General features: G+C 36.6%; 3 protein-coding genes and 1 pseudogene across 5 annotated transcripts; 2 read left to right on the forward strand and 2 right to left on the reverse strand.

The window, feature by feature from the left end:
* Nucleotides 1-472: 472 nt before the first annotated feature.
* On the forward strand, nucleotides 473-2,866 carry LOC107881492 (indole-3-acetic acid-induced protein ARG7-like). Of its 2 annotated transcripts, XM_089055187.1 has the most exons (3): nucleotides 473-722; nucleotides 1,106-1,142; nucleotides 2,016-2,866. In XM_089055187.1, exon 3 carries the CDS (start codon nucleotides 2,231-2,233, stop codon nucleotides 2,510-2,512), a length of 282 nt encoding a protein of 93 aa, XP_088911313.1. In that variant the 5' UTR covers nucleotides 473-722; nucleotides 1,106-1,142; nucleotides 2,016-2,230; the 3' UTR covers nucleotides 2,513-2,866. The 2 variants fall into 2 exon arrangements, with proteins under 2 accessions (XP_088911313.1, XP_088911312.1); XM_089055186.1 differs by having other exon boundaries at nucleotides 1,106-2,866.
* A 699-nt stretch (nucleotides 2,867-3,565) lies between these two features.
* Nucleotides 3,566-5,003, reverse strand: LOC107881488 (auxin-induced protein 15A-like). Its single transcript, XM_089055189.1, has one exon. It carries the CDS (start codon nucleotides 4,288-4,290, stop codon nucleotides 4,015-4,017), a length of 276 nt encoding a protein of 91 aa, XP_088911315.1. The 5' UTR covers nucleotides 4,291-5,003; the 3' UTR covers nucleotides 3,566-4,014.
* A 276-nt stretch (nucleotides 5,004-5,279) lies between these two features.
* LOC103335843 (auxin-induced protein 15A-like) lies at nucleotides 5,280-5,994 on the forward strand. Its single transcript, XM_089055188.1, has one exon. The coding sequence runs from the start codon at nucleotides 5,383-5,385 to the stop codon at nucleotides 5,662-5,664; it is 282 nt and encodes a 93-aa protein (XP_088911314.1). The 5' UTR covers nucleotides 5,280-5,382; the 3' UTR covers nucleotides 5,665-5,994.
* Nucleotides 5,995-6,265: 271 nt separating this feature from the next.
* On the reverse strand, nucleotides 6,266-10,020 carry LOC148916355 (indole-3-acetic acid-induced protein ARG7 pseudogene; annotated as a pseudogene). The gene is made up of 2 exons (XR_016128149.1): nucleotides 9,299-10,020; nucleotides 6,266-8,841 (listed from the first exon to the last, which is right to left on the reverse strand). The product of XR_016128149.1 is annotated as an indole-3-acetic acid-induced protein ARG7 pseudogene (transcript).
* Nucleotides 10,021-15,193: the final 5,173 nt, after the last annotated feature.

Consider the following 15,193-nt stretch of genomic DNA (forward strand, 5'->3'; position numbering starts at 1 on the left):
AGAAACTAGATTTCATATCTATCATACCTGTAACTTTCATTTTAAGTTTGATTATGCATTTGAATTATTTAGTGGAGCAAAAACTGGTACCAATATCCCCAAAATCCAAAATCCAATTTTGGAAAACAAAAAACATAACTTCCTCGCCAACCTGTCACAATTTTCTATTCATAGGTGTCAGATATAACCGGTTTCTCTTTTTCTCTCTCATCGCATTCATCACGTGAACTGATAAAAGAAATGGTTCGATATAGGTACATCACAACCGTATTTTACGACGCGTGGAAAGCATGCAAGAATGCCAACCCAATTGTCCTTGTCCTTCCTCATGAAAATTGCCAAAACATGTGGTTAAACAACTACAGTGGCACACAGATTCCTCACCATATGGAAACCATGGGCACTGTAGGTTGTTTTCTTCAACTTATGTATCCTTGGCTTCTCTATAAATAAAGGTCTCTAAATCTTGAGAGCATAACACACTCTTAGAATTGGCTGACTTGAAATGGGAGATAGGCCTCCCAGAGGCCAATGGAGATGGGTGGCTGGGAAGGATCCTCATAATTTCTCTACATTTTCTTAATTGAAAACTAAGGAGGTGACATAATAGGGGCTCCCTCCCATGCCACGCATTTCTATTGTTTCTGGGTTTCTCTCCCTTTTCCTTTCTTGCCGGCAAGTTGAAATTTCAATCTCTGCCTGTTCCATAACTATATATGCAGGTATTTCAAATTTTTTCCATTCATTTGTTATAATCTATTTGTCAAGATATATTTCCTAATCACAAAGTATTTAACAACTAATAATGACACTCAATTTTATCCTCATGCACTCCCAATTGGATATTTCCAGTGATAGGACATAGTGTGGGAAGTTAAAACTGAAGCCTTTTGGTAGTAACATTTTAGATCTACTAGGTGAACGAAACTGACCTAGCTTTTTCTTACACCGATGTATATTACATGGTTCATTTATTCATTAAACTTATAATCTACATTTTTTTTAAAAACCCTCCCAACGGTTGAAGAGATAGAAAAAGGATCTAAAAGATGACAACAACCAATTTGGAATCTCATCTGTTCACTTTTTAATGTGCTTATACCAGGGAGACACGAGGGTAGGGGGTCCCGGAGCACAAGAAGGTAACTTTTTCGCTTCTCCAATTCTTGCTTGTTACTTTTGTTGTCTAATTTGATGAGATCTATGCTTGTTCAACCTTCTTTCCATGTGGGACTCTAGCATCTGAATTTTAAGAGTCAGTGCTAGCTCTATATTCTTCCCATGCCTGTTGAAGTTGTACGCGCCATGTGCATATGCTCTTGATCAAGATAAATCGTGCTTTGCGCTCAGATACAAATACAAGATAAAACAGAAGACTCATCATAAATTAAATATTAGGTTGTGAGCTATATTAGTTCAGTCACAAAATCTGTTAAGAACTGTAATCAGGAATCAGTTTCGTTTCTCTCTAAAACCCAAAAAGATTTTAGAAAAACACAAACAGTAGATTTCATGTTTGTAAAGATTGAGGATCATCAGTGTGTATTTGTGTGTGTATAACTGTATATATAGATGAAAGGGTGTGTAGAGGAAAATATCTGAAATGTGGACAGAGTTTAATGGAGACAATTGGGTGGGGTCACATGGTATGTTTTCTATCTCTATCTCAAGAACTTGGTTGTTATTAAGTCTGTATGTTTGTTGGAGAACATGATGCCCAACAATTGTTTGGACACCTACAAATATTTGGCCTTCTTTGCAGTACAAAACAGGCTTCAGACATATCTGTCCATAGATTAGTAATGTTTAGACCACATCAATCTTGTAATTATATATTACTTACATATGTATGCATTACCTGCTAATTGCCTAATAATCAATCTCTAGACCAAATTACTAGATGAAATAAGACGTAGGGAACGGTGTTTGTACATAGGGATACAGTTTGGTCATTTGCATGTGGAGATGATTTATGTGAGCAGGAAGACAACCCATGTTATGTTTTGATTTCTCAGAAGCTAGTATCCTTTAATGGAGCCCATCTCTGCTCCTCGAGACCGCTCATTTCATGTAGCAGGCTTTACTCTTTCATCTATATATACACAAGAGATCAGGTTCATAACCAGCAACACAAGTCTCTCTCCTTGCCAAGCATCAAAGTCTTCTCTGTTTCCCAAGTCCTCTGAATTCTTTTTCTTGTTCTAATTTTCCACTTGAGAATACAAAAACCATGGGATTCCGGTTGCCAGGAATTGTTAACTCCAAGAAGGGTCTAAACAAGGCTGCTACTTCAAAGACCTTAGACATCCCAAAAGGCTATTTTGCAGTGTATGTTGGGGAGAGCCAGAAGAAGCGATTTGTGGTTCCAATATCATACTTGAATGAGCCTTTGTTCTTGGATTTGCTGAGTCAAGCAGAAGAAGAATTTGGATATGATCATCCAATGGGTGGTATCACAATCCCCTGCAGTGATGAAACCTTCATTCATCTCACTTCCCGCTTAAGTGTATGATTGAAGGGAAATAAAGTGAATCTGGTTCATATCCAAATCAACCTCAGTTCGATCAGAAGAACTCGCCATGTCAAGATGAAGTAGAGGCTGTGATTGATCATATGCACATTTTTCTGTTGCTTATGAATCTGGAAGCCTTCTTTGATGGTCAAACTGCTTGTGAGCTGAGCACAAATATACAAAATTTGTGAAGCAGTCGAATGACGATATCATGAACTCTCGAAGACTATTGAAAATCATAACTCCAATTTTGAACTGGATGACAAGAAGAATTGTCTTTTATGCCATGTACTATTCTTAATGTTTTGTTCTCCGGGAAACATGAGAAAATATAATATATTTTGATTCCTCATACTTTATTGTCTCATTTTTCAGTAAGCTATTATCTAATTGTAGCTTGTTGCCTTGTACAAAAATGGAATCTCGAAGTAGATCAAATTTTAACATCTCACAATCCCAAAGTTGAAGATGGTCTCCATTCCCAATAAATTATCAGATACAGATACAGCCAAATATTCTGATTTTCCGCTCAATGAAGCTGAAGATGGCTTGTATCCAGGGTAAATACTAGGACTTTTGTAGACAAGATTGCTTATTCCAATTATTGGAACTTTTATACTAAATGAGAACATTAAACATGGAAAAAAAGTACAAATATGTTTCAGTCCCTAGTAGTTCACACTTGACAGGTCCCTTAGTTTCAACCAAAAACAAAAGGTATCTTACAATCCCAATAGTTTCTCGGTCCTAATCGATATCAGTAGATTAAGTAGTTGTTCCAGAGGAATCCCATTTCTCTTGTCCTAATCCATTGGATTCTGCACGAAGGCATAGATCATGAAGTCTTCGTCTTTAACATCAACAAGAAGAGTTAGTACCATCACAACTCAGATAGCACCTGGTACTTGCTAAATACTTTGGTGAAAAACACAAAAAGAACCCACTAATACTTTGGCATAGGATAAAAGATTCCATAATAATTTTTGAAGTAAGCCATTATACTTCAGTTCTTGTGAAAATCTGCTGCTATTTGGTGGTTAATTATATCAGAGAGCCAGAAGAAGATAGTAAACATATATAGTGCAAAATATAAGATAAGAATGGATGAGGATCTAAATTGTCTTATATATTCCCATATTCTCTTCTCCTCAAGAGAAACAACAACGTTTACATGGGGTTCAAAGAGCAAACTTGACTTTCTTTTAGTTCAAAATTGGGTCCATGTTTTCGGGGCCAATGGTCATCAAGAGTTCATGACATTGTCATTCGACTGCTTCAAAAATTTCGGATCTTTCTGCTCAGCTCATGCAGCTTGCGATTACCAAAGGTGTCGCGTTGGTTGATTACCGAAGGCTTCCCAGACTCACAAGCAACACAAGCAACACAAGCTGTGAGAGTGATCAATTATAGCCTCTTCTAAATCTTGACTTAGTGAGTTGTGGTTGAAATGAGGAAAGATTCGGATGCAGAAGGCTTCCCACATTAACTTCCTTAGCATTCACTCATACACGTAGACGGGAAGTGAGATCAAGGAAGGTGTCTTCACTGCAGGGGATGGTAATTCCACCCATTGGATGATCATATCCAAATTCTTCCTCTGCTTGATTCAGAAGATCCAGGAATAAAGGCTCATTCAAATATGATATCGGAATCACAAATCGCTTCTTCTGGCTCTCCCCAACATACACTGCAAAATAGCCCTTTGGGAGGGTCTTTGAAGCAGCTGCCTGGTTTAGACTTCTCTTGGTGTTAACAGTTCCTGGCAACTGGAAGCCCATGGTTTTTAAATTCTCAAGTTGAATCAGAACAAGAAAAAGAATTCAAAGGACTTAGGAAACAAAGAAAGCTTTGATGGTTGGCAAGTATGAGACTTTGAGTTGTTGATGAACCTGATCATGAGTGTATATATAGATGAAAGCACTGTGAAAACTTAACTGCTACATGAAATGAGTGGTGAAGACAAATGATTGTAAGAAATCAAGAGATCACATGGGTTGTCTTTCTAGTCACATAAATCATCTCCCCACAGATTTCACATGCAAATGACCGAACTGTATCCCTATGTCGAAACATCATTCCCTACATCCTTCAGATAACAGACAGAATCAGAAGAGAAATATCAACCTAGTAATTTGTTATGAAACATAAGCCTATTTTGAAAAAAATAAAAATTAGAGGCATGCTTTAGGTATCCAAACTTCTCTGTGTTCACAAACTGAATTGACCAAAGTGCACTAATTAACCATTTTGTGGATCAGGCACTCTAACCACTGCATGGATACTTGTTTTTAGGACATGTTCTTCTAGACTTCATGCTCAATGAAGGGAAAGACCTACACATCACTGACAAGAACTGGTGGGCCTGGATATGAAAATTGGTGCTGTATAACTTGTTTGGGAGCACCAAACCAACCTAGCATGTGGCTTTGTTGTTTCAAATCAGTCCACCAGTCACCAAACCACCCTAGCATGACCATCAATGTCCCGTCTCCAGTTGTAAATGAAAAGCTTGAAACCTATCGATGACCAAATATATAAATCAGTTGGTTTTGCAACTAATAAAAATTGTGACAACAAAGATAAGTTCCTCAAGCATGCCCCTACTGGAAAGGAGTAGGAGGGCAAACCCATGTGACCTCTTGAATTCTCACCAGCCAGATTGTCCCTCATTGGTGCCCACCTCAGTGTCTCCTTACCACTCATTTCATGTAGTTCATGATTTTCCGCAGGTCCTTTCATCCATATATAAACTCATGACCGGTCCATGAGCAACTCAAGTCTCTCCTTGCAAAAGCATCAAAGCCTTCTCGGTTTCCCAACTCCATTGAATTCTTTTTCTTGTTTTGATTCCTCTTGAGAGTGTAAACACCATGGGGTTCCGGTTGCCAGGAATTGTTAACGCCAAGAGAAGTCTAAGTCACATAGCTGCCTCAAAAACCTTAGATATCCCCAAAGGCTGCTTTGCAGTGTATGTTGGGGAGAGCCAGAAGAAGCGCTTTGTGATCCCAATATCATACTTGAATGAGCCTTTATTCCAGGATTTGCTGAATCAAGCAGAGGAAGAATTTGGATATGATCATCCAATGGGTGGAATCACCATCCCCTGCAGTGAAGACTCCTTCCTTGATATCACTTCCCGTTTATGTGTATGAATGAACACTAGTGAAGTTAATCTGGGAAGCCTTCTGTATCCGAAGTATTCCTCATTTCGACCACAACTCACTAAGTCGAGATGAAAGAAGAACATGATCACACTCACATCTTGTGTTGCTTGTGACTCTGGCAAGCCTTCAGAAATCATCAAGATGCTTGTGAGCCGGGATCCAAAGTTAAGAAACCTTGTAATACAGTCGAATTACGTAACTTGACTCCAATTTTGATCTCAAAGAGGACATTTGTGTTTATACCCCATGTACAGTTCTTAATTTTTTGCTCTTCTGGAACATATGGGAAGATATGAATATAGTTTAATTCCTCATCCACTTTCTTGTCTTATTATCTAATTGTAGTTCTGTTTTATTATCATCAAATGGCAGTGAAGATTTTCTCAAGATCAATAAAGTATAATGGCATACTTCGCCTCATGTTAAAGCTGGTTGAGAGAGGCATAAATTATGATGACTAATGACAACTTTCCCCTTTTTTTCTTGACCTATATCATAACACTACCTGCAGGAATCATTAATTTGGGAGACTGGCATGTCAAAATGTGCTCTATTTGAAGACATCATTAATTTGGGAGACTGACATGGCAAATTAACGGATACAAACTAGAATAACCATCATGCTTCGTTCATTATGAAAATCTGCTGCCATATGGCATACAACAGATCTGGTAGAAGATAACCGTATAATGCAAAATCTAAGACAAGAATTAATGAATGGAGAAGCAAAATGTCTTATATACTCCCATTTTTCCTGGAGAGATAAAAAAATTTAATTGGGGGTACAAAGAAAAAATTTGACTGTTTTTTAGTTCAAAATTGAAGTCATCGTCTCGGGGCTATTGGTCATAGAGAGTTCATGATATCTATCGTCTTTCGACTGCTTCACAAATTTTTTATCTTTGTGCTCACCTAATGCAACTTGACTGTTGCAGACGTTGTCCCAGATTCACAACAACAGAAGAAGCGAGTATGATCCATCATAGCCTAGTCATAATCTTGACATTCCAAAAAGAGGATGTTTTTGATATGAAGTTGGATCCCAGATTACCTTCATTAGTGTTCACTCATACACTTGAGCAGGAAGTGAGATGAACAAAGCTGTCTTCACTGCAGGGTATTGTGATATTGTATCCAAACTCTTCTTCAGCTTGATTAAGCAAATCCAGGAATAAAGGCTCATGATACTGGAATTACAAATCTCTTCTTCTGGTTCTTCCCAACATACACTGCAAAATGGCCTTTTGGGATCTCTAAGGTCTTTGAAGAAGCTGAATATTTTAGACTTTTCTTGTCATTGACAATTCCTGGAAACCGGAACCCCATTGTTTTTAAATTGGAGTTGGAAGAAGAAAAAGAATTCAAAGGAGTTAGGAAACAGAGAGAGTTTTGATGCTTGGCACGGAGATACTTGATGCTTGTGAACTTGATCATTTGTGTATATATAGATGAATGGGATGAGAAAATTCATCCGTTACATGAAATAAGTGGCGCAGAGGCATGAGGTGGGCAACAATGAGGGACAATGGCTTGTGCGAAATCAAGGGATCACATGGCACATGCAAATGACGAAACGTATTCATATGTTGAAACATTATTCCCTACCTCTTTTCCAGTAGGGGCATGCCCGAGACATTTACTTCTCTTGGCGCTCACTAGCTAACACAAATTACCAAATTGGACTTCTTAGTATTTTCTCGGAAGATATGCTATGCTTGAATTTCATGGTTACTATTTGTTTTGGACCAAATCTACTGCATATGTTGGTGTCTCAATTAATGCTGCATTACAAACAAGAACTGGTGGTGTTACGTAACTTTTGCATTTGGCCCAGATACGAAGGGATACTGTATAGTTTGAGAGAACCATGCATAACCATAGAATTTGTGGCTTTGGAGTTTTTCACCCCTTATTTCCATAGTCAACAGCTAAGAAACTATCTTATTTTGTTTATTTGGTCAAGCTTTTTTGTATTAGTTCTGAATGGGACCACAACAGACGCAGTACAGTGCTGGTCTTTCTCTTGATTGAGGTTGAATTGAAAAACAAAGAAGAAGCCATGAATTGGTTACCTAATCCACAAATTATTAATCAGTCTTCCAATTTGTTCAATCGAGTTGTGACCACAAAGAGAAGTGTGCATGTCTCAAGTGTGCTTCTTACCTAATAATAATCTTTGATGACTACTTACCAGATTGAAAATGCTTATCTTCTGGTGGTCCGTTCTTGTCTCTAGGGAATTATGTTTCTACATAACGATGATTTCTTGATTGCTCACAACCTAGTTAGTGTCCTTCACTTGTGCCTCTTCCCCACTCATTTCATGTAGCAGATGATTTAATTTCGCCACACCCTTTCATCTATATATACATGAGAGATCAGCATTATCATGATCAACTCAAGTCTCTCCTTTCAAACCCTCCAAGCCTTCTTTGTTTCCCAACTCCATTGAATTTGTTTTCTTGTTCTAGTTCCGGTTAAAAATCTAGCACCATGGGGTTCTGGTTGCCAGGAATTGTTAACGCAAAAAGAAGTCTAAACCACGTACCTGCCTCAAAGACCTTAGATATCCCAAAAGGCTATTTTGTGGTGTATGTTGGGGGAAGCCAGAAGAAGCGATCTGTGATTCCGATATCATGGGTGGAATCACTATCCTCTGCAGTGCAGACTCCTTCCTTGATCTCACTTCGCGTTTATGTGTATATGAGTGAAAATGTTAAATTTAATGCACACTAGTGTTGAAGCGTAGAAAAAGTAGAAACCTCAAGAAATGTCCACCAACTTTGACAAAGTCAAGTTTTAAGGCATAATTGTTGTAGGCATTCTAGAAAAATCCTAATAAAAATCTTGTAATAAAGTAATACTATTATATTGTAAACTAGTAGTAAGGGAGAAGAGGCCAATAAGTCAGAAAATAGGAAGGAGGCCAATAAGCCTAGTAAACATTTTAGAAAGGCCAATAAGTCTGGTCCTCTATAAAGCCTTGTACTCATCTATTGTTGAATAAATAAAATCACTCCATTGTTCTCCCATAAACCAACTGTGGTATCAGAGCAAAGTTCGATCACCTTGGGTGCAAGGGTTTGATATATAGTCCTCCATCATGTCTACCGCTAGCCAAACTTCTATCCCATTTCCAATTTTTATCGGAGAAAATTATGATTTCTGGAGCATCAATAGATTGCAAACAACTTATAATAAAAAATATTATATATAAAAAAATTCGTAACTTTTTAAGTTAATTAAAAATATTTAAATAAAATATCTAAAATAATAATAAAAACATAAGAAATTAAAATAAGTCACAAAATATTAGGTGAATCAAGTGGCAGGAAAAATAGGAGAGCTAGCACATTCGTCCATGAATACACATTGTCATGTGTACTCTGTAGCATAAATTCTTATCGAAGAGAGCATTTAACAAGGTTATAACTAAGGAGAAGGAAAGAATTGATTTCGTTTTTATATGTTTGAATCAAAATCTACGTGAAATAAACTGCAGAACTTTTACAAGGAACAACTACTGGTCAGTTCTGGGATTCAAATTTTGAAATCCAACTTAAAATGCAGTAAGGAAAAGGCATTTGAAATTCAACAGTCTCAATTATATGATCAATCATACCTTAATCACTATCTTGTATAAGCTGCTGGGCTGGGTTTGGAGAAGTCACAGCTCGCTTGCACTACATTGCTGCTTTCTTCCAAATATTGCTAGTTCCACCATCAGGGCCGGTCAAATTCTATTCTGAGACCACGTTTCATTCCAACAACAGTAGTATATGTTTCAAAAAGCCTTGTTTCATGTGGCGTGAATTCCCTCCATCACTTGAATTGCAATACAAGTAAGATTTCAGTTTTAATAGTGATGGAGGGGATTTGCTCTATCAAAAAGAGGTCTTTTGGACCATATACTACCGTTGCAGCAATGAAACTCAGCCTTAGAATAGAAATGCTGGCCATTAATGAACTAGCATTTTTGGTATGGAAGCAGTACAAGCCAAATCAAAATGTTCCCTTAATTCGCCAACTCATTAACAATCCCGACCTGGAGATTTCAATATGACAATTAATGCACAAAAGGAATTAGAAAATGGACGATTCGACTCATGAACTACTTGGGCGGTTGACCCAAAAAGGGTTGCCAAATAAAATTACATAGGAAATTAAACTTGCAAGCGATGGTTTTTGGAACCTGAGAATGTGTGCATACATAAATGGAAGGAAATGCAGAAAACTCATAAAAATTATGACCAAAGCTGTGAACTTACTAGGTAGCTCATGTAAGTCATCCCTGGAGCTCTTCCACATGAAATTGATGATCAACCTGTGGAAAAATCATTTATTCCCTACCTCCTTGATAGACATGCACTTTTTGTTTACTCTCCAATTCACCAACCTAAACTGACCAGAGTGATCTACTTGATCCAGCCATACATAAAAACCCCAAAACTAAAATATATATATTAGAAATCCATAGAAGCATCTTATTTGATCAATTTGGTGTATTCTTAGTAAACAGAATGACATACTTGTGGCCCATATGGCGGTTCCGCTCAGCCCCCATTAATTTTTTTTATAAAGAAACACTACCAGTTTGTTTTTACATGTTTTATGTGTTGCAAATCGATGTTCGCTAGGTTTATCAACTTTTCAATGTGAGACTTTTTACCTTCACATTCTCACAGCCGCGTGTGGCGAGTTTTCAAGCCTAACACGTGGACAACACATTTTGGGTAACGTGGAGCACATGTGGCCGTTGGGCTTTCACACGTGGGCTAATCCACTCTGATACAATGATAAAAGTTGAGGTTTCACCCCAAAACCAATTGGCAATGAAGAGAGTAGCCCAACTCTTTATAAGCCCTTACTAGGTTTCTGAACTTTCTAGTGTGGGACTTTTTACCTTCACACACAGCATGTAGAAAACGCTGTTTTTATCTTACTTACAGCACTTCAAAAACGCTGCATATAATAATCCATCACTAGCTATTTACAACGATGGCTCAATTTTATGATACGTTTTTGCCTTTGTTTCACAAATGCTAAAATTTTATTTTCTTATTTTTGGTATTCTTATCTTTAATGGCCTATCCACGCAATCGAAAAGGGCAATAAAATGTAGTGAAAGATGACTATTGAACTAAATATGTGTAAAACCAGAAAATAGCATCTGTAGTTCCCAAGTCAAGATACTTGATCTGCTATCTGCAACCATCGATTTGTTTCATCGTATAATCCATGCATGGACCTTTTTTTTTCCGGTTTTGAATTACATTTTCTATTAGATATCTATCAATCCATAATCTATTCCCTCAAAATTTCCTGGATCCGCCATTGTAAATAACTACTACTGCCATTGCAATATTATAATTTTTTTATAGATGCTTATTGCTACAATGAGCAACTTGTAATTTTTTTGGTATTTTGCATAGCTTCATCAAATTTAAGTATTGGATATGGCCAAACAACATTATTCAATTATAAGTATTCCCTGTTTTATTGATATCAATACTGGCTCATCTGATATTAATTAATATCAGCAACATCGCATGTGGGCAAGGTCATGGAATTAGGTTCGTACGCAGTTTGAATTCTCTGAAGAAAAAAAGTTCGGGAGACCACATTATTATACCACGTTAAATGATTATTATAATACCAGTACCCTAGTATATTGTATAATATATCAAGCTGTTTTTTTTCTTTCTATTTTCGAACTCTTGATCTCCACCCTCCCTTACCCACTTAACCCTGTGTTACGGTAAAGAAACTAATGGGATGTGTGGTTAATTTCTAACTTCTGCATATACAGCATGGGGAGCCTAGGAGTGAAAAGGGAGTTTATGCCACAGTTGAAGACGTACATGTGTGAAATTGTAGTTTCAATGGTGCCAAAAATGGGTGCTAGAATTAAGACATAGGAAGTAACGACTAGATACGTTAAAACTTTTTGTTGTTGTTTTTCTTTTAATTTTATTTGGTGAAATAGTAACATTGACGTTGACACTAGCTATCTTTACCAAATAGAGTTACCTCTCATAAATCTTGAGTCCAAAATCTAAGGCTTATGACCTCAATAAATAAAAATTAAAAGCATTTAAATAATTCATTTTTGTTAAAATTACCTCTCATTTTGTATTTTTCAGGGCTCTTCTGGGTATGCTAGAAAGATATCATTTGAGCAAACTAAATTGATAGCAGCTAAAAATCCTATTATCATCGACCAACATTACTGTAGTGGCAAACATGACTATAAAAAATGGATGAATTTTCACAATTTATAATTAATACTAACAAAGATTTACACAATGAAATAGAGCTAGTTTGATTTAATTTCTAATTATTTGTATTTTGTTTTAAAATGTCATATGTGACATACCGTGGCTTCCAAGGAACTTCTGGAAATGAGCAAGCCCTTGTATTTGATTGCTCTGAGAATCCAAGTTGCCTCAACATTGTTATGGACCAAGTCAACATCACTTCAGCAATTATTGGCAAGCAAATTTTTGCATCTTGCAACCATTCCTAGCGTCCCTTGTCTACAAAACAACACATCTATGCATAAATAGTCCATCCACATTCTTACTAGAAAAGTATTTATTCGCAGTTTTATACGTCTTTTAATCGAGCTTTTCACGTTAATTCAATGAGCAATGAGCATTGTAATTGGCTTTTGTGATATTTCTGATATAAAAAGAGAAATCTATCTTTCAACCCAAAAAAAAAAAAAACAGAAGAAGAGAAATTTATCAGTACTACAGTGTGGAAACTTTACTTGGAATTTGTTGAGGCCCCAAAAATTCAAGACTAAACCCAAATATATTCCTGGCCCAATGTGATACCTTATTGAGAAAAAAACCCGATTTGGATACACGAAAGTTCGTTATACACGCGCGCACGAGTCATGATCCACGTGCCATGCTAAGCAAATATGTAACCTGTCATGATAAGAGTTGTAGCAAGCCTATAAAATGCACCGGCTCTATGAACTCATGCTAATTATCCCGCCGAGCGCCGTTTTGACTCGACCATAGCCCTTTACAATAAGATGAAATTCGAGCACGAGCATGCCAATCGACATGCCATGCCAAGCGTTATACCTAGCCACGCTATAAGCTTAAGTGGGCCCAAGCCACGCAAGTGTTTGGGGCTTGTTGAGTGGGTTGTGGTATGAATAGTTATGAGCATTCACGAGGCCCATTGATGAGCCAAGAAGTGGAAGTGTTTGTTGCTTGGGAGCCCCAAAACTCGAGCCCGTTTCTTGAGCCCAAATATATGGGTAAGCATGAAAGAGAGAAAAAGAGGTAACCCATTACCTTAGAAAATTGGCCCATCACCTTAATTAAAATAGCCGATCACTTTAGGAAGTTGAACCATTCCCTTAGTAGACTAACCCATCAGCCTAGGAAGGCCCAAATGACCAAGAAAAATATTTGAAAGTCTACAACACTTAGCTGGCGATAAAACCACTACAAAAACCAAGGGTTACTCACAATTGCAGACTGCTGGGAGGCTCTAGCACGTGTTGAAAGGAAAACCCCAAGGCAGACCATTCAAAAAACCAAAGCATGGGTTTCCTTCTCTGTGACTGCTCAGAATGCATAGCCTCAAATTCAGGGGATAACCTTGAAGCTACAAAGGCGCATCCCGTTGCGATTTCTCTATTTTTTAGTTGTTTATGCTACTTATTCATGACGGTTTTCTATTAGCGTCGTCTTTCTAAACACGATGACGGTATTTTGTACTGTCTTTAGTGTGATGTCAAAAATTCCACAGGAATCGTCCCGGGTTTCAAGAAATTCGGGGCAGATCTGTCATGGGTCTCTTTGGTTGTCAGAGATGATGTGGAGCGGTGATCATGTTTCTTTATTTGTTTTGGTCTTTATTTTAATTATGAGGAACTCTTTAGGAATTTGCTGTGTTTTATATTTTAGTTTTCAGTTGCGATACGAATCTGCTGTTTCTACTGTTGTGCGATAGATCTATATTATTAATCTAAGTACAAGTGCTTCAAGCTACTGAATCAGAGGTTTGAGTATTTGTTGGTTTATGCGTAATTCTCTCTAGATCAAATCAACATGTTGTATTTAGTCACTAGAGATGTTGTGCCCATTTCGGTACTTTTGTGGCTTTGCACTTGTCCTGTTTCATCAATAAATACTCTCTTTTTCTAAACAACAATATATATATATATATATATAATTGAAGAAAAAACCCTAAAAAAGGACAGCTGTTCTACTTTTTAATTTGAGTAATGTGTGAAATACCATTATGATCTTTGCAAAGTCAAATGAAGTTTTTTCTAGTAAAACTCTCAACAAAAATATAATAATAAGTGAAATGATGTAATATGCCAGCTGCTAGATCCGAGATTTTTTTAATTTTTATTTGTTCAGAAGGTTAGATAGTCAGAGTTGGGTGGCTTAATGCTTGGAAGTTTCCCTTATGCTTTTGTTTTATTTCAAATTTAGAAGTTTTTTTTTTTTCAAAATGTCCTGTTGTTTTCCGCTATAACCCGCAACTGCTAAAACATGATACTATAACCTCTGCAACTTCTTTCGAAGTCTCTTAATATTTGCAGATCAGCCATTTAATCTCTCTGCAACTTCTTTCTTGATCTGGAGTTAATCCAACTGACTCATAGCGGTATTGTCTTTAACTCATTACCTCTCTTACACTATAAACACATCAATTATATTCTCTTAATATTTGCTTAAGTGTTTGCTCAAATATTTGTTGTAGTGTTCTCACAGAAACATATGTTTATGGAGGGAAAAACCTAGAATGTTTAGTAGGGAAAAAAAAAAAGTCAAACAGTCAAAAACAAATTGCAATTTATTACCTCAAATGTATAGGGCAATGAAATGTTTGTTTTCATCTTCAAGGCCTGAAAATTGGCTCTGCATCTCAGCTTTTTGTAAATCTGAATCCAACTTATTTGGAAGCCTGGAAATTTAAAGGGAGTTTCACTAAAACACCCAAAATAGATGTTGAAATTATAAAAAAACCCAACACCCAAAACACTTTATAAACACACCCAAAACCCATCATTACACACACTCAAAACCCATTTATAAACACACCCAAAAAGTTGACTTTGGGGTTGATTTTGGGTGTGTTTCTATGTTTAAATAGTGCTTGGGTTTTTTTATAAATACATGTCTAGGATTGGGTTTATTTATAAATTTGTAAAATTGAAAATCATAGCCAACAAAGAATTGTCAATTCTGAACAAGGAGCATAAGAAACTTGTATCATACAACTTTCATCCTGGAACGAATATAGTACGTGTAAAATACGTAAATGTATTGTTTGACAAAGCTCTTTAAAAAATACGGTGAAAAATCCGGCTATTATATACAAATTTAATTTCTTTTATTTGCAGTCCTTTTTTAATAATACGTGAAAATATATGTATTATTGCAAAGTATTAAAAACTTTATATTATTGATGAAAAATATGTTCATACGCATAAAATACATGAATAATATGTTTGCATTATAAACAAAAACACATAATT

The sequence above is a fragment of the Prunus mume genome, linkage group LG6 (genome assembly GCF_029339155.1).
Source record: "Prunus mume cultivar Tortuosa linkage group LG6, ASM2933915v1, whole genome shotgun sequence".
NCBI classification, from domain to species: Eukaryota; Viridiplantae; Streptophyta; class Magnoliopsida; order Rosales; family Rosaceae; genus Prunus; species Prunus mume.

Bases quoted from the DNA above. Each gene is read 5' to 3' on its own strand.
- LOC107881488 (XM_089055189.1), bottom strand. From the start codon at position 4,290: ATGGGCTTCCAGTTGCCAGGAACTGTTAACACCAAGAGAAGTCTAAAC.
- LOC103335843 (XM_089055188.1), top strand. From the start codon at position 5,383: ATGGGGTTCCGGTTGCCAGGAATTGTTAACGCCAAGAGAAGTCTAAGT.
- LOC107881492 (XM_089055186.1), top strand. From the start codon at position 2,231: ATGGGATTCCGGTTGCCAGGAATTGTTAACTCCAAGAAGGGTCTAAAC.